Source organism: Thalassophryne amazonica, chromosome 16 (genome assembly GCF_902500255.1).
Source record: "Thalassophryne amazonica chromosome 16, fThaAma1.1, whole genome shotgun sequence".
In the NCBI taxonomy this organism is placed as follows: Eukaryota; Metazoa; Chordata; class Actinopteri; order Batrachoidiformes; family Batrachoididae; genus Thalassophryne; species Thalassophryne amazonica.
Genome location: NC_047118.1, coordinates 79,307,703 through 79,331,717, shown reverse-complemented (window position 1 = coordinate 79,331,717; position 24,015 = coordinate 79,307,703). Strand labels below are relative to the sequence as shown.

The following is a 24,015-nucleotide window of genomic DNA, read 5'->3' as shown; positions in this document are numbered from 1 at the left end:
TAAACAGTCAAGTGTAATCCTATTACAAATTACAGTCAGGACCCAAAGTATTTGGACAGCCTCTGCCATCTGAAAGAATTCAGATGTTCCTGTAGTGTCCACTTTTAGCTTTAATATCAAGTCCCTTCGGCTGCTTCCTTGTTAGCACCTTCTTAGCACCTTGTTAGTGTAGAACCTTCTACACTGAAACCAAGTGCACTAGCCACTTAGCCACCAACGTGCTCACTTTTACCTTTAATCATAAGTAAAAAATGTCACATTTACCATTCAGGAATTACAGACATTTTTATACACAATCTCTCCATTTTCAGAATCCACAAGTATTTCAAAAAATGATATATAAGGATTACTTTTATAAATCATCACTTTTTCAGCCAGTTTTTTAAAGACAGTCAGGAGACGAACACATGAACAAATGAGATTGTTGAGGGAAGCCACCAAGACACCCAGACACCTCTGCAACTCTTACATGCTTATAGGGTAGTATCTCACCGGGCTGCGACAGCCTGTGAATGGCATCGGTGAGGAAATTTGCGCAGTTCGGCACGGGAGTTCACAACCGTTCACCGTCTCTTCACCTCAGTTGTGGGGTGGTGCCCATTCATCTCGATTTTTGAACAAACAAAAAAATTCTCCGCAATGAACTTCCTCTCCAAATCATCAGGTGGGCAGTTATTGGTTGAGCTAACACGACTAATGGAATAGTTTTGACTGTGCTGAATGCTTGGTCTCCAAAGTAAAAGTCAAACAAGGTTGGATTCTATGACATGTGACATGTTACCCTGTAACATGAAAACTAAGCAGGATACATGGTCCAAACTATTCCTTTTTAACTCAACTAATAATTTGCATAATTTCTTTTACCAAAATTGGAGCAACTTTAACTTTTGACCCCTGTACCATCTGAAACTGACCTTTGTCACCATTTTTGCTGTTTTTACCCCATAACTCCATACCATTCAGTCATAGATAGTCCAAGTTATACCCTTTTGGAATCATTATGATCAGACAAATAATGTAGTGTAGTTTTCAATTTGATTGGAGCATTTTTAATTTTGACCCCTGTGTAATTCTTAAATTGTCCCCTACCTGGCCACCTATTGAAAATTCAAGTGGCTAGTTGTTTTTTTTTCAAGAGTAATGTCTAAGGAGTATTTGTGCCGAATTTGATGCTTGTATCACCATTTGCAGGATTTTGCTCTAAATTTTCTCTTAGCTGTTGCACTAGTCATCGCAGGACGTCTCATTTTGGGAGGGAAAAAAATGCTTTGATCAATTGCAATGTATTGTTTGTATTACAACGTTTGGAAAGAGGTGTCATTTGATTTAAACAGGGATTCGCTTTGAAGTTATTAATTCCAACCGCACAGCATTTGGAGCTGTGCGAACGGAACGGAGGACGATTCTCGTTTCTTTCTCGCAACAAGACAGGAGTCCCAGTTAGTGACTTTAATTGGCACAAAAGTGACTCAAGATTGACATATTTTAATGGCTTTGAGAGGGGTTCAGAAGTGGACTTGCTGCTTCTGAAAAGCAGCAAAGCAAAGAACCAACGAAGTAATGGGTCCGAGCACTGCTTCATGGGTTCGAGCTTCAAAGCAGAGCTGCAGAAGCAGTTGATTACAGACCCGCTGTATGGTCTGTAATCAATGTAGAGAAATGATCATTTTCCCAACAAACACCCTCAAAAACAAAGGCCGCTCTGAACGACCGATAAGGGAATTGTTAAGCAAAAAGGCTATTGATGTTGGTGGATCGAATCATTTATCGATTCTCGAAAAGAACCGGTTCCTGATAACCATCCCTTGTAGGGATGGTGCCTGGTTTCCTCCAAATATGACACCTGGCATTCATGCCAAGTGTTTAATCTTTGTCTCAATAGACCAGAGAATTTTGTTTCTCATGGTCTGAGAGTGCTTCAGGTGCCTTTGGCAAACTCTAGCAAACTAATCAGTGGAAAGAGGATGTACCTGAACTTAATTTTGAGCATCACTGCAAAGGCTGTGAATACTTATGTACATGTGATTTCTTCCATTTTTTTTAAATAAATTTGCAAAAATCTGAAAAAAAAACTTTTTCCACATTGTCATTATGGGGTACTGTGTGTAGAATTTTGAGGAAAAAATTAATTTCATCCATTTTAGAAGAAGGCTGTAACATAAATATGGCAAAAAAGTGAAACGCTGTGAATACTTTCCGTACGCACAGTAATGCTCCTGATCGGCGCACACCCGATGTGCATGCCTGCTGGGGTGGACGGATGAGCTGCAGGAACAAGATTCATTGTGTTTATTGATTTATATATTTATTTTTCTAAGGACAGAAGTGGAAATTACATTTAATGCTGCTGGCCGGCGGCCACATGCTGTGCACGCTTGTATGGCATGCCGGACGGATGGTGTCAGCACCCTGGCTTCATTCTTTCAATTTATTTTTATTGCCGTGTTTCCAAAGGATCACGATGCCTGTGCATCTTGTCCTGCCCACCGATGAGCTGTGCCATCTAACTGAACACAGCTTTATGCGTGGCCCGGATGTGAACACAGTCTGGCTAATGCTGCTGGCTGGCGGCAGGGACAGCAGACTTCACCTGTGTGTTGAACGTGGATGAGGGTGATTCAGATTTATTATTTTATTTTCATTATCTGTGAGGATGTCAATGTAACTTGAGAGAGACAGCTCACTGGACATCATTCTGTACGTCCGTGAACAGTTGTTCACGCTTTTCTTCTTCTTTTTTTTTTATTAATTTATTTATTTTATTATTATTTTAAGTACTTTTTCTGCCTAAAGTTGTGGGAAATTTCACAGCCTTTTTTACATAATAACAATGTAACAGTCCACAGCCATCCTGAGCACTGTATACACAAACGTGTCATCATTTCAGCCGTGCCAGTGACACTCAATATCCGTGAGAGTGCCGCGTGGTATTCACACGTAAATCCTTGCGCCTGCAAAAACCGCGCCAGTGCTGCTCAACTTTCACAAGTGCACTGTGAGCCATGTCAGTGGCCCTTGCACGGTATGTGTGCGGACAGCTATGGATTTGGCGGCTCTCCGGCTGCCACTGCGGAGAGCCTTCAGCGGACAGTCAGCCATCATGCGCGCACGTGTTGGGAGGATCAATTCAATGAGATTCCACATGAGAAAGTTATTGCCATTTTACCTGTTTTCATGCGATTCTGTGTCTCCACCTACACCAGTCACGCGTCGGTAACAAACTAGCCTTATGTGGCTGATTGGAGAACTGTGCACGGTGCTGTAACAAACACTTGTGATTGTTTTCTTTGATCTCCGCGGTGATGCTGTACAGAGACGAAATTACACTGACTAAATACTTATGGACATGATTGTGTTTTGTGTCTTTCAGGCTGCCTCCTGGGGTGGGCCACAGAAGATCCAATACAGATCCATATTGGGATTTGGCACAAGTTTTACACTGGATGCCCTTCCTGACACAACTCATGTTTACATACAAAAACCTAAGGACCTGACTGTAGTTAGATCAATCCACCTGTACCCGGTCCAGTGTAGTTTGGGAATGTTTAGAGTACTCCATATCAAAATTTCCAGAGACGTCTAATTCAGTTCATGGTACTACAGGGTACTGCAGGGAACCTCTGTATAATCAAGGTAATCCTCCAGAAATGTGTTGGATGATCATTACATCATCATAATCCTGAATACTCATGAGTGCCTGATGAAAATCCAGAGTATTCTTGTGCAGTGGGACTAGTTCTGGATACTACACCAGACCACCCAACCTTAATCAATACACTAATCAACACCACCCCTGGGTTGGTGTGGTCGGTACCATTGGCTCAGTGTAATCCAGGATCAGACTGACCATTGCAGATTTGCACTGACAATTTAAGGTAATTTGGAAAAGTTCTCAAATTCAAGTTGTCAGATCTCTAAGAAAAAACATGTTTCAGTGGTATTGTACTGAGAAGTTACAACAAAACTATAAGTTTCACATTCAGGCTAATCATCCGGTCCAGGTAGTCCATGTATGACCAAAACGGCTCTTAAAGGATCTTGAGGTTCCAGTACTCATAACATGAACATTTATCTTGTTATTCTGACTGGTAACATATCTTTAAGTGGCCAAAACCGTCCAGACCACAGCAGAATCTCCATCAGAGAATAAATGTTTGCTTCGAAAGACTTCATCCATTTGAAAAGTTTAACCACTAAAAAGCAGCAAGTGAAAATATGTTTCAGAGATTATTTATGGAAGTTCATTCAGAGGGAAAAAAGCAACAACAAAGAATTAAAGGTGAAAATGCAAACCTGAGCTGTTAGTGACAGTAAACGTCTGGTTTAGAAAAGTCAATGTCCTTGCTGAAAGACAGGATGAGATGTTAGTATTCTATACTGGATCTGGATTTTCATATTATTGTTTAACAAGTACTTTTATTACCCGTTAGGTTAGTAGACAGCAAAACCAGAGTTTCACAAGTTAACTCAACCGGAAGAACTCGTCCAATGAGCAATGCCACAATACACGCCACCTAGAGGGGAAATACAGAGAACAGATACAAATATGGTGATCGTTAGTGTCTGACAGCAGACAAGGACTTAGGACAGCACAACCCAAGCCCCAAACTGTTTCACAGAATTTACAACATCCTGAGTCTGAGTGTGGAACAAACACTGTCACATTTACAGAAACATAATTTCCATCAACTAAAATGGGATTAAAAATGTACAAACTGGGAGAAGGACATCAGACATGTCCACCTCCTGAGGGACAATCCTCAGACAGTACACGTTATTAACTTTAATTTTACATTTTTAAAAAGGACTACATTAATGTTGTGCACATTTGTTACACTGCAGTGATGTCTGACAGCAAGGATATGATTCCTTCTTTATGTTCTCTAATGTCATATACCAACACAGTGCAGAGTAGCTACCTAAACTCTGTAAGTGAGATAGAGTATCTCGTCAACAGTTTTACATCCTCATTGAAGACAACTTTGGATGCTGTAGCTCCTCTAAAAAAGAGAGCTTTAAATCAGAAGTGCCTGACTCCGTGGTATAACTCACAAACTCGTAGCTTAAAGCAGATAACCCGTAAGTTGGAGAGGAAATGGCGTCTCACTAATTTAGAAGATCTTCACTTAGCCTGGAAAAAGAGTCTGTTGCTCTATAAAAAAGCCCTCCGTAAAGCTAGGACATCTTTCTACTCATCACTAATTGAAGAAAATAAGAACAACCCCAGGTTTCTTTTCAGCACTGTAGCCAGGCTGACAAAGAGTCAGAGCTCTATTGAGCTGAGTATTCCATTAACTTTAACTAGTAATGACTTCATGACTTTCTTTGCTAACAAAATTTTAACTATTAGAGAAAAAATTACTCATAACCATCCCAAAGACGTATCGTTATCTTTGGCTGCTTTCAGTGATGCCGGTATTTGGTTAGACTCTTTCTCTCCGATTGTTCTGTCTGAGTTATTTTCATTAGTTACTTCATCCAAACCATCAACATGTTTATTAGACCCCATTCCTACCAGGCTGCTCAAGGAAGCCCTACCATTATTTAATGCTTCGATCTTAAATATGATCAATCTATCTTTGTTAGTTGGCTATGTACCACAGGCTTTTAAGGTGGCAGTAATTAAACCATTACTTAAAAAGCCATCACTTGACCCAGCTATCTTAGCTAATTATAGGCCAATCTCCAACCTTCCTTTTCTCTCAAAAATTCTTGAAAGGGTAGTTGTAAACAGCTAACTGATCATCTGCAGAGGAATGGTCTATTTGAAGAGTTTCAGTCAGGTTTTAGAATTCATCATAGTACAGAAACAGCATTAGTGAAGGTTACAAATGATCTTCTTATGGCCTCGGACAGTGGACTCATCTCTGTGCTTGTTCTGTTAGACCTCAGTGCTGCTTTTGATACTGTTGACCATAAAATTTTATTACAGAGATTAGAGCATGCCATAGGTATTAAAGGCACTGCGCTGCAGAGGTTTGAATCATATTTGTCTAATAGATTACAATTTGTTCATGTAAATGGGGAATCTTCTTCACAGACTAAAGTTAATTATGGAGTTCCACAAGGTTCTGTGCTAGGACCAATTTTATTCACTTTATACATGCTTCCCTTAGGCAGTATTATTAGACGGTATTGCTTCAATTTTCATTGTTACGCAGCTGATACCCAGCTTTATCTATCCATGAAGCCAGAGGACACACACCAATTAGCTAAACTGCAGAATTGTCTTACAGACATAAAGATATGGATGACCTCTAATCTCCTGCTTTTAAACTCAGATTAAACTGAAGTTATTGTACTTGGCCCAACAAATCTTAGAAACATGGTGTCTAACCAGATCCTTACTCTGGATGGCATTACCCTGACCTCTAGTAATACTGTGAGAAATCTTGGAGTCATTTTTGATCAGGATATGTCATTCAAAGCACATATTAAACAAATATGTAGGACTGCTTTTTTGCATTTACGCAATATCTCTAAAATCAGAAAGGTCTTGTCTCAGAGTGATGCTGAAAAACTAATTCATGCATTTATTTCCTCTAGGCTGGACTATTGTAATTCATTATTATCAGGTTGTCCTAAAAGTTCCCTAAAAAGCCTTCAGTTAATTCAAAATGCTGCAGCTAGAGTACTGACGGGGACTAGAAGGAGAGAGCATATCTCACCCATATTGGCCTCTCTTCATTGGCCTCCTGTTAATTCTAGAATAGAATTTAAAATTCTTCTTCTTACTTATAAGGTTTTGAATAATCAGGTCCCATCTTATCTTAGGGACCTCGTAGTACCATATCACCCCAATAGAGCGCTTCGATCTCAGACTGCAGGCTTACTTGTAGTTCCTAGGGTTTGTATGAGTAGAATGGGAGGCAGAGCCTTCAGCTTTCAGGCTCCTCTCCTGTGGAACCAGCTCCCAATTCAGATCAGGGAGACAGACACCCTCTCTACTTTTAAGATTAGGCTTAAAACTTTCCTTTTTGCTAAAGCTTATAGTTAGGGCTGGATCAGGTGACCCTGAACCATCCCTTAGTTATGCTGCTATAGACGTAGACTGCTGGGGGGTTCCCATGATCAATCAATCAATCAATCAATTTTTTTTTTATATAGCGCCAAATCACAACAAACAGTTGCCCCAAGGCGCTGATGCACTGTTTCTTTCTCTTTTTGCTCTGTATGCACCACTCTGCATTTAATCATTAGTGATCGATCTCTGCTCCCCTCCACAGCATGTCTTTTTCCTGGTTCTATCCCTCAGCCCCAACCAGTCCCAGCAGAAGACTGCCCCTCCCTGAGCCTGGTTCTGCTGGAGGTTTCTTCCTGTTAAAAGGAGTTTTTTCCTTCCCACTGTAGCCAAGTGCTTGCTCACAGGGGGTCGTTTTGACCGTTGGGGTTTTACATAATTATTGTATGGCCTTGCCTTACAATATAAAGCGCCTTGGGGCAACTGTTTGTTGTGATTTGGCGCTATATAAAAAAATTGATTGATTGATTGATGGTGACCACAAAACGTGACAAGAAAACAAAGCTTCAAATTATTAGCACCCTATTAATATGTATGTGTCATGGATGTGAATGAGCAAAGCTCTTTAGCATCTCACCATGTCATTTAGGTCCTTCAGACTTTTTTTCAGTAAATGCTTCTGGGGAGGCATTGCCCCCAAGACCCCCCCCCCAAAACTACAGCCATCTTAACCCCCCGCCACTTTAAGCATTTATGTTTATTTGCCTCTCACATGCCTGTAAAGTCCTCACCATCGCTAAGGCTTATAGTTAGGGCTGGATCGGGTGACCCTGGACCATCCCTTGGTTATGCTGCTTTAGACGTAGATTGTGGGGGGGTTCCCATGATGCAATGTTTCTTTCTCTTTTTGCTCCGTATGCATCACTCTGCATTTAATCATTAGTGATCGATCTCTGCCCCCCTTCATGGCATGTCTTTTTCCTGGTTTTTTCCCTCAGCCCCAACCAGTCTCAGCAGAAGACTGCCCCTCCCTGAGCCTGGTTCTGCTGGAGGTTTCTTCCTGTTAAAAGGGAGTTTTTCCTTCCCACTGTTGCCAAGTGCTTGCTCATAGGGGGTCGTTTTGACCGTTGGGGTTTTTCATAATTATTGTATGGCCTTGCCTTACAATATGGAGCGCCTTGGGGCAACTGTTTGTTGTGATTTGGCGCTATATAAGAAAAAAGTTGATTGATTGATTGATTTAGGTTCTTCAGACATTATTTCAAATAAATGCTTCTGGGCAGCATTAGCATGGCTAAAACATTCAGACCCCCCCCCCCCCCCCAAATTACAGCCATCTTAAACCCCCGCCATTTTAAGCATTTTTGTTTATTTGCATCTCACATGTCTGGAAAATCCTTACCATCTCATTTAGGTCCTTCAGACTTTATTTTCAGTAAATGTTTCTGGGCAGCATTAGCATAGCTAAAAACATTCATACAATTTACACATTAAATAATCACTGACTGAGCTCATGTGCTGTCCAAGTGCACGCTGCCTCCCACTTTAGCGTTCCCGGATTCAATGTCGACTTCAATGTCGTTTCAGTGTCGACTGAGCAATAAATTCCCGCAAGATCTCTGCTATTCATGTGAGATCTCCTCTTTCTTTTTTTAAATTTTACCTTTTTTTTTTTTAAATTGAGACAAACAAAAAGTTACACAAAAACCTTACATATACATAAACACTGCAGTGAAAAAACAACATAATGTGAAACAGGCTAATATCCTCTGCTGTGCTTCCAGAAAGTGTTCAACATTTGACATTTCCTGTTTCACTGTGGGCTCAAAATTTGGCACTTCCTGTTTGGGGCTCCCTGTACCATGAGCGAGCTCACGCTGTATTACAAATAGGACTAAGAACAATAACAATCATCCTTTGACTCTTTAACCCTCTCAGGCTCAAATTAATTTTTAGTAACAGGAAAAATCTGATATTTAGCTGTTGCAAATCTTCAGTTCCTGCCTTGAGAGGGTTAACACAATAATAATAATAATAATAATAATCAAAATGGGGTGGGGGGGGGGCGACCAATATGTCTTTTTCAAGGCTGATACCAACCTACCATCCCTGGTTCTCAAGACGAGGCACGTAAGTGGCTCTACTTTACTCTTTTCTACTCATCCTTTTTAGATATTTAGATATACCTTAGTATACTGGCATAGTTCCACCTTAGAATTGGAATATAATATATAAGATATACCTTACTGAATTTTCATATGACTACGACGGTGTGCATGCTCTGATTGGCTGATTTCCAGTCTGATATTTTCCCATTTCAGACCCGTTACCATGACAATCGGTCCACATAGCGTATCTGATTTGCAACTTTTATTTACAATTGTCATGGTGCAAAATAAAACAAAACAAAAAAGCGAACAAAGAAAAAAGGAGGAATTAACAGAAAATGAGCTTGAAGTGGAGGTGCAAAATGAAATGCAACAAGATGAAAACACAGCTCCAAACAGTAAAGAACCGACTGAAAAGCTAAAGGCACGATTAGAAAAACCAAGTCGGACATGACAATACTCGATAAATATCTAAACAGCACTGGAAGCTTACTAGCTAACGATCTTGACCATCTGTTAGCAAGTTCTTCATGGAGGTGAAGAAAGCGAACAGGTCTGACTACAGGCCCAAAACCATCAGCAGCTTTCATATTCGGCTGATACCGGACATTCAGGTGTTTATATATATATATATATATATATATATATATATATATATATATATATATATATATATATATATATATATATATATAAAAGCCATATCCATTATTACTAATATTGTTGACCCATATCTGATATTTACTTAAAAATACTCAAAATTTAGAGTAGTACAAAGTCTTAATACAAAACTTTCTTGAAATGACTTACAGCATGTTTAATTAGCAGCACCTTTCAAAATAACTTTCACACAAGCAGCATTTTTATGAAGTTGAACAAATGTAAGGCCCTTCAGCTTCTCCCTTGTTTTTGCCATAGCTGATCCGAGGTAGATGGGGATGCAACTCCATATTATGGGGTTGCATCTGCGTTCATGTACCGTTGGAAATTACAGCGCAAACTCAGCCTGCTTGCTTGGATTTTGTCTATCTGGGTGGGGGGTCAGCTTCAATGGGCTCAGGCACCTTATATAGGCCAGAATTAATATTTTCTGTGGATATAATTAATTATTTTGCCACAAGCAACTGTTGAATTTGAAACAACAAAAAAGTTGTGTAATTTAACGGTACTTGAATGCAGCATTAGTGGCAGCAGCAGCGTGCGCTTTTGTATTAAATAAAAATATGAGTGTAGGAATGATAATCCAGTCCTTCTGTACATGTGGCAACAGGTAGATGATTCAAATGATGATATAAAGAGCTGTTCTGGAAGGAAGAATTCACGTTGTGGATCAGTGATCAGCTGGTGGAAATAACCGCACGTGAGTCTATGCGTGCGTTCACACTCACTGATTAATTTGCTGCTCTGATATATTCAATCATCTTTACACTTATATTTATTCCCCCTTTTGACAGTTTTCTGTTATAAATCAATATATATGGCTTAGAACATAATACAGTGATACAGCACACTTTTTTTTTAATTAGAGCAAGATGGCGCGCGCAGTGTGTCGACAGACAGTGAGGATTCTGATGATGGAGATGATCCCTCTTTTGTTCTGGTTAGGTGGTCCACCAACGTGCACAGAGATCTCCACAGCTTCTGTTTGCAGTTTCTCCAGGACTCAGGCACTATGAGCTGCGTCCCAGTGCCGAGTCCTGGAACTCAGAGATGCAGACACACACTGTTCCAGCTGTGGCTCCAGGTGTGTTTCATTTAAAGTGTCGAGATAGTTAGCTTCATTTTTTTTAAGTTCCTCTTTCGCCCCTTTTGCGCTCTTGCTTTGCATGCTGTTCGGTGATAAAAGCTTTTCATCCACCTTTTCTCAATGAATTGTGACTTTTTAAAAAATGTTTTCCCTTCGTTCAGGAATCGTCGTGTGCCGTGCGACTGGGCCATTATATAGAGAACTGGTACTGGAGGCCTTGAACCAGGAACCTTCTGGACTGACAATAACTGCACTTTTAGCTTGGCCACCACCCTGGATTATAAAGTTGAACAAATAAACAAACAAAAAAAGATGAACAAATGATCAAACAAAGAAATACAGCTGACACAGCTCCAGTCTGCAGACTGCTCCCTTCATCTATGCCCATCTGCGGGACAGCAGCCTTCAGCGTTGATGGGCTGAACTTGTGACGTCTAACAAATCAGGTAGTGTTGTGCTCTTCTGCTACAAACAAGAAAGTAGCTATTCATATTTTCAAAGTGCGGTACGGGCTAATAGCTACTCAGCACCTGAAGTAAGGAGGAATTTGCTTCATATGATAGTCCCTTCTCAGACATCAACAGGCCCATGTGAAGCAGAATAAATTCAAGATTTGTAATGTTTTGTATTCTATCAGATTACATTCGATTAGATAGAATTTTATTAATCCTTTGGGAAGACTCCCTCAGGGAAATTGAGGTTTCAGCAGTATTGTATAGCAGCACACAGGGTAAGAAGCACACAGAGTATCAAAAGTGAAAGTAAAAACAATTTGCAAATATAAATACCAGAACTACTGATCACTGTTGGTTCAGTGGCTGCTACTGTTGCTCTCCTTCCCGTCCTCTGTCTTTCTGTTACTCCTCCTCCCCCTGAGTGAGGAGATGTACAGTCTGATTGCCTGAGGGACAAAGGAGCTTTTCAGTCTGTTGGTCCTGCACTTGTGAAGGAGCAGTCTGTGGCTGAAGAGGCTCCTCTGGCTGATGATGACCGTGTGCAGAGGGTGACTGGCATCGTCCACATTGTCCAGCAGTTTGTCCAGTGTTCTCTTCTCTGCTACCATCACCAGAGAGTCCAGCTTCATACAAACCACAGAGCCAGCCCATCTGATCAGTTTGTCCAGCCTGGATGTGTCCTTCTTGGATGTGCTGCCCCCCAGCACACCACAGTGTAAAAGAGGATACTGGCTACCAAGGACTGGTAGAACATCCACAGGAGTTTCCAGCAGATGTTAAAGGGCCGCTGCCTCCTCATAAAGTAGAGCCTTGTCTGTCCCTTGGTGTGGGTCGTCTCGTCCAGTTTACAGTAACAGCCACAACTTGAGGCAATTTAAATTAAATATGATGCATATTGCATTATTTTACATTTCATTCATTTTATAATGTCATTTGATGTTATGCATAGGTCACAAATAATGTTTAAAATGTTTTAAAATAATTAATATTGGATGGACACATAGCGTTTACGCCCTTCTTCAAAACTTACACACAGTATCTTTAATGTGGTGATGTAGATAGCTGTGTCAGACATGAAGGTTCTCCACCGTCTGACAGGTTTCCCCCCTCTAACTTTAGTTTTCAATATAATTGAACTGAAAAACAAATGGAAATAAAAATACAAGCGACAATTTAAAGGACATGTTGCACAGAATTCACAGATTTTGGCTATTCGAGGTCATGTGATGATATGCATGTATTCTGTGAACAGTCTGTAAGCATACGCCAATCAAAACAAACAGCTAGTACGGAGACTGCCGAAAGCAAAGTACTTGTTAGTACTTGTTTTTCAGAGTATTTCCAACAGTGTTTATGTCGCTCTGAGCAAATGTTCCAGTGCGCTGTTGAATGGAATGTAGACAAACTGCTGCTAATGTTAAGACCAGAGTTTACATAAGCGTGATGTCGTGTCATGATAACTCATTTTTAAAGTAATAACTGTGTTTATTTTGATGTAGTCGCAGTAAAAAAAATTAAGAGCGTTAGGAGTGAAGTGTGCTGTCGCCTCTCTGTACGGAGCACTAAACAGGGTGGTGCGCGCGATGCTCGTGCACATGCACCAGCTGGTAGAAATTTCTGAAGCTCTTGAAAATAAGGTATTGTTGACTTTTTCCAGTGTAACAAATAAATGCATGTTCAGGCAGCCTGCAAAAACAGTGTTGTGGCGGAGTTTCAGCTACACGGCCAAACAGCCAGTGGAAAGAGTGCCGAAAGTTTCACATGCACATTTATTGTGGTAGTTATAATGGGAATAAGGAGTACACCCTGTACACATCTGGATCCTAGCTGACAGACTCTCCAAAAAATTAAAAGAGCTAGGGGTGAAATGTGTCGTCTCCTCTTTGTGCGAAATGCACTGAATGAACAGAGCAGCGCGCAATGCTTGTGCACATCCGCCAGCTGGTAGAAAGTTCTGAAGCTGATGAAAATAAGGTATTCCTGACTTTTTCCAATGTTACAAATATATGGATGTTCTCTCAGCCTGTAAAAACAGTGTTATGGTGGAGTTTCAGCTACATGTACACACAGCCAAGTTAAAAGTGTGCCGTGGAGAGTTTCACGTGCAGGTTCATTAGGGCTGCATGATATACCATTTGAGCAATGTCACATGATAGCTAGGTTCTATTTTCAGATAAGTAGGCATTTTTTGTTAAAAGCAGACAACAAGCTGATTCTTATGTATTTTGACCTGCTGAGTTCAAAAATTGTTGTTGGCATGCTGAGTCTTTACTCTTTCACCTTCTAATTTGTATAAAACAAAATGGCCACCATTTCGTCAAATTTCCCATAAGTTAACTTGTATTTCAGATGAGATGAGATACACTTTATTGATCTCACAGTGGAGAAATTATATTTACACTCCAGTTACCTCAGACAGCAATTAGTCCACAATTATTACTTGTTTACCGTAATAATGGCACACATCAGAATTAAAGACAGCACATACACATTTGACATTGTTTATGTGCACTAAATTTGAATAAGTCCGTTATCCGAATTGAGGCAAATAGGTGAAGGTCATGCAGCATCCCTGAGTTGAGCTACCGTCAGCTTGGGGGGAGGAACAGGGACCAGCTGCAGCTAAAACCGTGCCGCCCCCGCAGAAAGGAAGGGATGACGTGAGCAGAAGCCGGAGTGGGGGGGTGTGATGGGGGGTAGGAGGGGGTGGTGAGAGGGAGTGGAGCATACTTCAGTCCTGTGAAACAGTTTATTGTCTTTGTGAGTTGAGATAAGAAACAGCCAAATGTTCACCAGGCCAAAGATATCCCTTTGGAGGAAAACAGTCGGGCAATTTGTTCTTCAGGTTGATAAGCCTGCCGTGTTGTGTGTTTGAGCAGTGAAAAACACTTTTTACAGCTTCACTTGAAAAACCAAATCTCATTATGAATTAAGAATATTCCCAATTATGAATTAAGAATATTCCCCGGCCTCCGAAATCTTCATCTTCATCTGCCAGGTGCCGCATCTGCTCAAGCTGTCGTCCGATTTGCATCTGAGTTCACGAGTCATCGCAGGCTGAGAATGCACTGACTTGCCTACCTCGTTATAATGACGGACAAGCGAGGGGCCGTGGTTCTTGATGCCGCTGTCTTGCCAATTTTCCGGTAGGTCAGGGCAGCACATAAGCCAGCAAGTACCAGCCCTGCTATCGTAAGACCAAATATGAATAAATCCTCGACGTCCTCAACAGAGAAAGGCGCAAAGCATGCAATACGCCACGACTCCCAGGAGTCGAGAACATAGCCCACAGGATACGTTCCATCTGGGCAGGAAGGATCCCCCGGTCCTGACCTTCTTGTAGAAAAGATGGTGTCAACAGCGTTCAGAGACCAGCTGATCAATTCCATGGTTAATCCAATAGTAGTCCAATAGATCCAGTATCCAATATAATTTGAGGAATTCACAGTCTGGTGAAGTAGGGACTTGAAGGTTAAAGCAGAGAGCAGAGATAAGGGAGAGTGGAGGAGATGCAGCTGCCCTCGTAGGAGTCCCAAGCTGAAGCGCCAACTTTTCCATTTTATTAATTGGCTGGTCCTCCTGCATCACACAGTTTCTGTTGTTCCTTCTGAATGCCCTACTTGTCAACATCCCGATCCCAATCCTGCTCATCAGGGAAAATTTCTTCTTTTCTCACACAAAGCTGATTCAAGTCTGTTTTACACGAGGGACCTTCTGGCTTGACATCAGCATCCAGCACTTTCGGCCTGTTTTTATCTTCTTTAAAACAAGCAATTTGTTCCTCGTACTCTGTGATTGGTTTTTCAAACAACTCCAACACATCTTCATCAGCGGAGGTTAAACCTTAGTTCAGCATCTCCCTCGGCTGTTGGACTTAAGACATGTTTGCAGAAAGCCCGTTTCGTGATTTTTTTTTTAAGTAAATGTGGACCTCCTCCATATCTCCATATTGTTTAGCTACGTCTTCTTCTCTGGCCGTCCAGCTTTTCACATTTCTCAGTTTGCTTGTTTTTGCTCAAGAAAGGCAATGCAATCTTTGTGCTATTTGAACTGCTGAGTTCATAGTTTCTTATTTGCAAGCTGTATCTTCTCTCCTTCATCCCTAATATGCATGATACAACACAGCCGCCTGCTGTTTTCATACTTTGTAGAAGCTTGTTCTACAAAAGAAATTGATAACAAAACCAATTTTTCCTCATGCCTCTTGTCAATCTTATTTATACTGGCCTGTTGAAAAATCTCCTGTCGAATTAAAAATCACAATATTATTGTATTCATTCCTCGATGGCATGTGATGGCTTGTGTATTTTTTTTATCACAAATGCTGAACAATGATAATACTATGTGAAAACCTATATAATTGCTCAGTACTGCACAGCTTCAATACCAGAGGGCTATTGCTTTCAACACCAGAGGGCAGGCCTCAGTGGTCAGTGGCCAGGCACATGGTGCCACAGTGACTCAACAGCAGCAGTAGCAGCCACAGCATAGACATGGTCAATCGAACTGCAATGTTCCCTGATTATAGTACAATTACAACGGATAGCCAGCTGCATTACAAGTGATGACTCCCACCCTCTGGCTAACAAATCCCAGCTCCTACCTTCTGGCTGTAGGTTCAAAGTCCCAAGGTGTAGGAAAAAATGCTACAGGAGTAGCTTTATTCCAGCAGCAATTGCGCACTTGAATAAATCTTAGCAGGGTTTGCACATACTGATATAGTTATTTATTTATTTATTTATTTGACTTTTGCACATTGATTTTATGCTGGCAGTCTTTTAGTGGTTTCTCTTGATGCCTGTTTTTAGTCCTTTAGTAAGCTTGTGAGTGCCGGGTTGTGACTGTGTTACACTTTTGATTTGCATATGTTCTTCGTTAGTGTTTTTAGTGTTTTTATTGTGCCTGACTTGTTGGGAAGGTGTAGTGACACGGACCCACAACAGGGGGCGTTAATGAACGGACAACGGATGAGCCAAAAAGTAACAATTTAATGTTGTTTGCACAACGGAATACAGACAATAACAATAGAGGAGTACAGTCAATCGTATACAAGGTGACGTGTGGGCAGGCTCGAGGATAGAAGACGTCTGTCCAGAGAAGAGCCGGATCCCACACGGCTTCCACCGCCAGCGGATCTGAAGAACACCGGAGCCGCCAAGTCCCGAGTCCCAGGTGGCCACCGTCTCCAGCTGTCAGACCAGGTACTGCTGGCAGAAACAGAAACAGTTAATGGTGGGTGTGTGAAGACACACCCAGTAATCGTCCCTTGATTAGTTCCTCCGGGAGGGAGAACCTCCACCTCCAGAAACAATTTCACCTGTGCAGCTCCTGTTAGTCTCTTCCTTGGATGGAGTGAGAGGCGAAGACCGTCGCACTCCCACTATCCGCCAATCCAGCTTCAGACAGAGCCTGCAGGAACACGGCTGCACACAGAACAATGTTTAGTTACAATATCAATCGCAGAGAAGGTTACCTCGAGTGGTAGCTGATTTCTCGGTGAGGAGGTGGAGTTGCAGTCCGGCCTTTATAGTGATGGTGATGAGTGACAGCTGGTGCTGATAAGTGACAGTGGTCACTCCCAGCGGCTCTGACGCCCTCTCGTGCTTGGAGCCCGCACTCCAAGCAGGGCACCATCTGGTGGTGGTGGGCCAGCAGTACCCCCTCTTCAGCGGCCCACACAACAGGACCCCCCCCCTCAACAGGCACCTCCTGGCGCCCAACCAGGCTTGTCCGGGTGCCAGGTGTAGAAGTCGGCCAGGAGGGCCGGGTCCAGGATGAAGCTCCTCTTCACCCAGGAGCATTCTTCGGCTCCGTACCCCTCCCAGTCCACTAAGTACTGGAACCCCCGGCCCTTCCGACGGACGCCCAGGAGCCGGCGTACGGTCCAAGCCAGCTCTCCGTCAATGATCCGGGCAGGTGGCGGCACCGGTCCAGGGGTACAGAGCGGAGAGGTATGGCAGGGTTTGAGGTGTGACACATGAAAAACCGGATGGATCCGCAGTGAAGCTGAAGCTACCAGCTTCACTGCGGCTGGGCTGAGGACTTTGGTGATGGTGAAGGGTCCAATGAATCTGTCTTTCAGTTTCTGGGATTCCACTTGCAGGGGGATGTCCTTTGTAGATAGCCAAACCACCTGCCCAGGCTGATACGTAGGGGCCGGGGCACACCGGCGGTCGGCATGGGCCTTAGCCCTTGTCCGGGCTTTGAGCAGGGCAGAGCAGGCGGTACGCCACACCCGACGGCACCTCCTCAGATGGGCCTGGACCGAGGGCACCCCGACCTCTCCCTCCACTACCGGAAACAATGGGGGCTGGTACCCCAAGCATACCTCAAACGGGGAGAGGCCGGCGGAAGATGAAACTTGGCTATTATGAGCGTACTCGATCCAGGCCAGATGGTTGCTCCAGGCCGTCGGGTGCGCGGAGGTCACGCAGCGGAGGGCCTGCTCCAGTTCCAGGTTCGTCCGCTCTGCCTGCCCGTTCGTCTGGGGGTGGTACCCAGACGAGAGACTTACGGTGGACCCCAGTTCCCTGCAGAAACTCCTCCAGACCTGGGAGGAGAACTGAGGACCACGATCTGAGACAATGTCCGATGGAATCCCATGCAGACGCACGACATGGTGGACCAGGAGGTCTGCTGTCTCCTGGGCCGTCGGGAGCTTCGGGAGGGCCACGAAGTGGGCCGCCTTGGAGAACCGGTCCACTATCGCGAGGATGGCAGTCATGCCCTGGGACGGCGGGAGGCCCGTGACGAAGTCCAGGCCGATGTGAGACCAGGGGCGATGAGGCACGGGCAGAGGCTGGAGGAGGCCTTGGGTCTTGTGGTGGTTGGCTTTGCCCCTGGCGCAGGTGGTGCAGGCCTGGACGTATTCCCGGACGTCGGCTTCCAGAGACGCCCACCAGAAGCGCTGCCGGACCACTGCCACAGTTCTTCGCACCCCCAGGTGGCAGGAGATCTTGGAACAGTGACAGAAGTCAAGGACTGCAGCCCTGGCCTCTGGTGGGACGCACATCTTGTCCTTCCGTGTGAGGGCCTCCCGGACGGTCTTCTCCATGTCCCAGGTGAAGGTGGCCACGACAGTGGACTCGGGGATGATGGTTTCTGTAGGGTCTGACAGCTCGGGCCTGACTTCCTCCTTGTGCATCCGGGACAGGGCATCAGACCGTTGGTTCTTTGTCCCGGGGCGGTATGTGGTCTGAAAGTCAAAACGCCCGAAGAACAGTGACCAGCGGGCTTGCCTGGGGTTCAGACGCTTGGCGGTCCAGATGTACTCCAGGTTCCCGATGGTCTGTGAAAACCGTGAATGGTACCGAAGCTCCCTCCAACAGGTGTCTCCACTCATCCAGAGCCTCCTTCACCGCAAGAAGTTCCCGATTGCTGACGTCGTAGTTCCTTTCAGCCGGGGTCAACCTGCGGGAAAATAGGCACATGGGTGGAGAACCTTGTCGGACTCCCCGCTCTGGGATAGCACGGCTCCTATCCCTGAGTCAGAGGCGTCCACTTCAACTATAAACTGGCATTTTGGATCGGGCTGCACCAGGACTGGTGCAGTCGAGAACCGGCGTTTCAACTCCCTAAACGCGGCTTCGCACCGATCCGACCAGGTGAAGGGGACTTTTGTGGAGGTCAGGGCTGTCAGGGGGCTAACTACCTGACTGTGGCCTGTGATGAACCTCCGGTAAAAATTAGTAAAACCGAGGAACTGCTGTAGTTTCCTATGGTTTGTTGGTTGGGGCCAATCTCTCACCGCCGCAACCTTGGCGGATCAGGGGCGACGGAGTTGGAGGAGATAATAAACCCCAGGAAGGACAAAGAAGTACGGTGGAACTAGCACTTCTCGCCCTTCACAAACAGCCGGTTCTCTAACAACCGCTGCAGGACCTGACGTACATGCTGAACATGAGTCTCAGGATCCGGGGAAAAGATGAGTATATCGTCCAGATATACGAAGACAAACCGATGCAGGAAGTCCCGCAAGACGTCATTAACCAACGCTTGGAACGTCGCGGGCGCATTGGTGAGGCCGAACGGCATGACCAGGTACTCAAAGTGACCTAACGGGGTGTTAAATGCCGTCTTCCACTCGTCTCCCTCCCGGATCCGAACCAGGTGATAAGCATTCCTAAGATCCAGTTTAGTGAAAATTTCCATGCAAGGGCGTGAACACTGAATCCAATAGAGTTAACGGGTATCGGTTGCGAACCGTGATCTCGTTCAACCCTCTGTAGTCAATGCATGGACGGAGTCCACCATCTTTTTTGCCCACAAAAAAGAAACCAGCACCAATCGGGGAGGTGGAGTTCCGGATCAACCCGGCAGCTAATGAGTCCCGGATGTATGTCTCCATTGATTCGCGTTTCGGACGTGAGAGGTTGTACAGCCTGCTGGACGGGTACTCAGCGCCCGGTATCAAATCAATGGCACAATCGTACGGACGGTGCGGGGGCAGCGTGAGTGCCAGATCTTTGCTGAAGACGTCAGCGAGATCGTGGTACTCCTTAGGCACCGCCGTCAGATTGGGGGGGACTTTAACCTCCTCCTTAGCTGTCACACCGGGTGGAACCGAGGATCCTAAACACTCCCGGTGGCAGGTTTCGCTCCACTGCGTCACAACCCCAGACGGCCAATCAATCTGGGGATTGTGTTTTAACACCCATGGAAAACCCAAAATCACTCTGGAGGTAGAAGGTGTTACATAAAACACAATCTCCTCCCTGTGATTTCCAGACGCAACCAATGTCACTGGCTGTGTCTGGTGTGTGATTAGTGGGAGAAGGGTGCCATCTCGTGCCCGTACCGACAATGGTGACGGTAAGGCCACTAGAGGGAGCCCAACCTCCTTTGCCCATCTGCTATCCAGCAGATTCCCCTCTGACCCCGTGTCCACCAGTGCTGGGGCGTGAATGGTTAGATCCCCACTCAGGATCGTAACTGGGATGCGTGCAGATCGTCGGGGTTTCCCCGCGTGAGTATTATGACCCACCCTTAGCCCAGTCTCTAAGGACGAGTGCTGCTGTTTTGACCGTTTGGGGCAGTTTTTCTGCGTGTGCTCAGTTGAGCTGCAGAGAAAACACTCCCCACGGACCAGCCTCCTTTGTCTCTGATCTGATCTCATTTTGGTCCTGCTCATTTCCCTAACAACGGCAGCAGGGGGAGCTGTCGTCACGAGGAGTACCCTGGCTGTGGAGCGTGAGGAAGACGGCTCCCTTTCGGACCCGGGAGGAAGAGGGACGGCTTGTGCCTGACCACGCCCTTCGTCTCGCTCCTGTCGGTGTTCTGTTAATCGGTTGTCTAACCGTATAACCAGGTCGATAAGCCCGTCTAAATCCCGCGGCTCGTCCTTCGCCACCAGGTGCTCCTTAAGGACCAGAGACAGTCCGTTTACGAAGGCGGCGCGGAGCGCAACAGCATTCCAGCCGGCTCGTGCTGCCGCGATGCGGAAGTCGACTGCATACTTAGCTGCGCTCCGGCACCCCTGTCTTATCGACAGCAGCATGCTTGAAGCGGTCTCGCCTCTATGAGGGTGGTCGAACACCTGTCTGAACTCCCTCACAAACCCAGTATATGTCGTTAGGAGCCGTGAATTCTGCTCCCAGAGCGCCGTAGCCCAGGCGCGTGCCTCTCCTCGAAGCAAATTTATTACGTAAGCCACCAGGCTGGCGTCTGACTCGTACATGACGGGACTCTGTGAAAAGACGAGCGAGCACTGCATTAAGAAGTCCGTGCACATCTCTACACAGCCTCCGTAGGGCTTATGTAAGCTTCAGGGGATGGTGGGGGGGTCGTTGAACGACCAGCGGAATATCTGTTTCAGGCCTCCGGTCAGCAGGAGGAGGTGCTGCAGCAGCGCCCTGAGCACACGCTTCCACCTGGGCGGTGAGAGCCTCCATCCTCCGATTGAGAATAACATTCTGCTCAGTGACTAAGTCCAACCGAGCAGTGAAAGCGGTTAAGATTTGCTGCAGCTCACCTAACACGCCTCCTGCTGACGCCTGTTCACCTCGCTCTTCCATTGGCTGTTCAAGCGATGGTTGACGCCCCTCGGGATCCATGACGCTGGCCGAGAAATCCTGTTGGGAAGGTGTAGTGACACGGACCCACAACAGGGGGCATTAATGAACGGACAACAAAGCAGAGGGACGCGCCACGGAGCCGTTCATTACGTGGCACAAAACCACCTCCGTGTTGGTCTCACAGGACGGCTTTCAGGTGGATTTCAGATGGATTCCGGTTGCTTTTCAGTCGTGTGATTATCCGATTGTGATTGTGCATGAGCTGGACATGCCCCAACATGTCCTGGAAGGCTTCATCACGGCGTTGCTTTCCATGACAAAAACTTCACAAAACCAGTGGAATGTGCCGTTCATTTCTAAACTGGACGCTGTCTTGATCCGGTATGTCGTCTGACTAGCACAGGAATTGTGAAAAGACGTGGACATCAGCAAATTAAGACAGACGTGTGGAGGAGTTCCACGCGTCGCGGTGGAGCTGCATGGCGCAAAGCAACGCTGTGATGAAGCCTTCCAGGACATTTTCGGGTATGTCCAGCTCATGCACAATCACAATCGGATAATCACATGACTGAAAAGCAACCGGAATCCATCTGAAATACACCTGAAAGCCGTCCCGTGAGACCAACACCGAGGTGGTTTTGTCCCGCGTAATGAACGGCTCCGTGGCGCATCCCTCCGCTTTTCTTTCCATGAAAAAAACTCCTGTAACAGTGGAATGTGCCGAAAAAGTGCTGATGTCCACGACTTCTGCCTTTTTGTGAAAGTCAGACGAGGTCCCGGATCAACAAAGCCTTCACGTTGGAAATGATCTGGTTGTTTCAGCGGGGTGTCAGCCTGTCGATCGGTGCTCGGAGTGCGCCGCGCTCTCAGCAGTTGTGGGCCGTGCTTAAAGCGGCAGTAACACTCCTTAATCTGTATAATCCCCATAAAATTGTCCCTGAAAGCCATATTAATTTTCCGAACGGTGTCCACCTGGAGGTCTCTCACAGTTTCTGGAAAAAAACTGATGCAGCACAGCTCAAAATCGTTCAGACATTTATTCACAATAAAAAAAACGACAAGAGGGTGGACCAGTGCTCACACAAAGCCTGCTCACAGGCGAATGACGCAACCGACAGGCGTGAAAAAACTCACGCATGCGCAGGAAGGTTCAAGCTTGTCTGATGCAATCACACGTGATTCAAATCCATATGGTTTTTGAAAAAAATAAAAAGATCGGATACTTTTCTAACAGACCTCATACTTAGTAGCATTAGATTAGATTTGTGTTGTCTCTTGTCTGCTGATTCTCTTCATATACACTGTGTTAGGTTGCCAGTGTCCCTTGTCTCTAGACTGACTTGCATATAATCTTTAAAGTGTTAGGTAGTAAGATAATATAATTGAATCTCTGTGTTCTCTAGCATTTAGGTTTAGTCGTGTTCATCACTTCAATTGTGGAGTGACTTTCTCTTGTTAGCACTTTCTCTGGTTGCATACTTCAGTGATCAAAACATTCTGACTGTTCTCAGTAGTTATTTAGGTAACAATCTCTGTTGTCTTGAATTGAAAAATGGAGGCCTTCGGCAGCATAAAACGAGATTCTTCAGTGGATGGTTGATGTCTGCATCATTTGTCAGGACTGCACTAAAGAAAATCTTGTTCAGGGTAGTGACAAAGGAAGGGCTACATTTCAGGATAGTGCAAGAGTCCATCACAAGCTCAAACATATGGAGAACAAACTCACAGGTGAGAGGATGTTGAGTTCTGATAAGACGTCTCTAACATGGCATAGATCCTGTTGCAGTTGGTTCACCAACAAGACAAATACTCGGAGACTAGAGAAAAGGTCAATGTCTTGACATTGAGGAACCCATTACAGGTCCCTCCAATGTTCATGTTAGACTGTATTATGTATCAGGTAGTTTAACTTTCATGTTAGACTTAAGGAACATTTGTATTATTTATGTACATAACCACACTATTACTAGATAGATAGTATTAGAACAGATTTACCCACATTTTGTTAGAGACATGCATATTTATCCATGAAACGTTTAATTTCAAACTATCATTCTTTTTTACTTCACTTTGTTCATTTGTTTGACTTGGTCAAATCAAAGATGACTTACTTTTTTTTTTTACTGGTAACAATATTACCACTGCTAAATTAATTACCTTTTTGCCTAATTATGGGGTGAAGAAGTAGGGATACAGCTTTCCATCAACAATATTTAAATTTAGCAGGTCAGATTTCATAGAAATATAAGTTGTATTTTCTCATCCAAAGCAAATAGCGCCACACTTCTGACAAATTTGACGAAGCGGGCAGACATGATGTTTTATGCAAATTAACGATGAAGGAGTAAAGATGCAGCTTGCCAACAACAATAATTGTACTCAGCGTATCAGAATACATAGAAATAGAAGTTTTAGTTTCTCTTCTAATGCAAACACAAGCAGACTTTTGAAAAGCTTCTTGAAATGAACGGCCATTTTGTTTTATGCAAATTAGGGGTGAAGGGGTAAAGATACAGCTTGCCAACAACAATATTTGAATTCAGCAAGTCAAAATACATAGAAAATTATGTTTAGTTTGCTTTTATAGTACATATACACCCACAATTGTGGAAATTCTAATGTAACTGGTGGCCATTTTGCTTTATGCAAATTAGGGCATGAAGGGGTAAAGATACAGCTTGCATCAGTTTGTTGTCTCCTTTTAACAGCAAATGCCTTGGGAACTTTATAC

At 44.5% G+C, this 24,015-nt stretch overlaps 1 protein-coding gene across 2 annotated transcripts in view; it reads right to left on the bottom strand.

Moving 5' to 3' along the window:
• crhr1 (corticotropin releasing hormone receptor 1) overlaps window positions 1-24,015 on the bottom strand; it is a 95,522-nt gene that overhangs the window by 40,526 nt on the left and 30,981 nt on the right. Inside the window, exons 2-3 of one of the 2 annotated variants that reach the window (XM_034190556.1) lie at window positions 4,424-4,514; window positions 4,294-4,344 (exon numbers count right to left, since the gene is read on the bottom strand). In XM_034190556.1, coding sequence (XP_034046447.1) covers window positions 4,294-4,344; window positions 4,424-4,514 — 142 coding nt within the window. Of the gene's footprint in view, window positions 1-4,293; window positions 4,345-4,423; window positions 4,515-24,015 lie in introns of those variants that run through there. The other variant, XM_034190557.1, reaches the window with a different exon arrangement.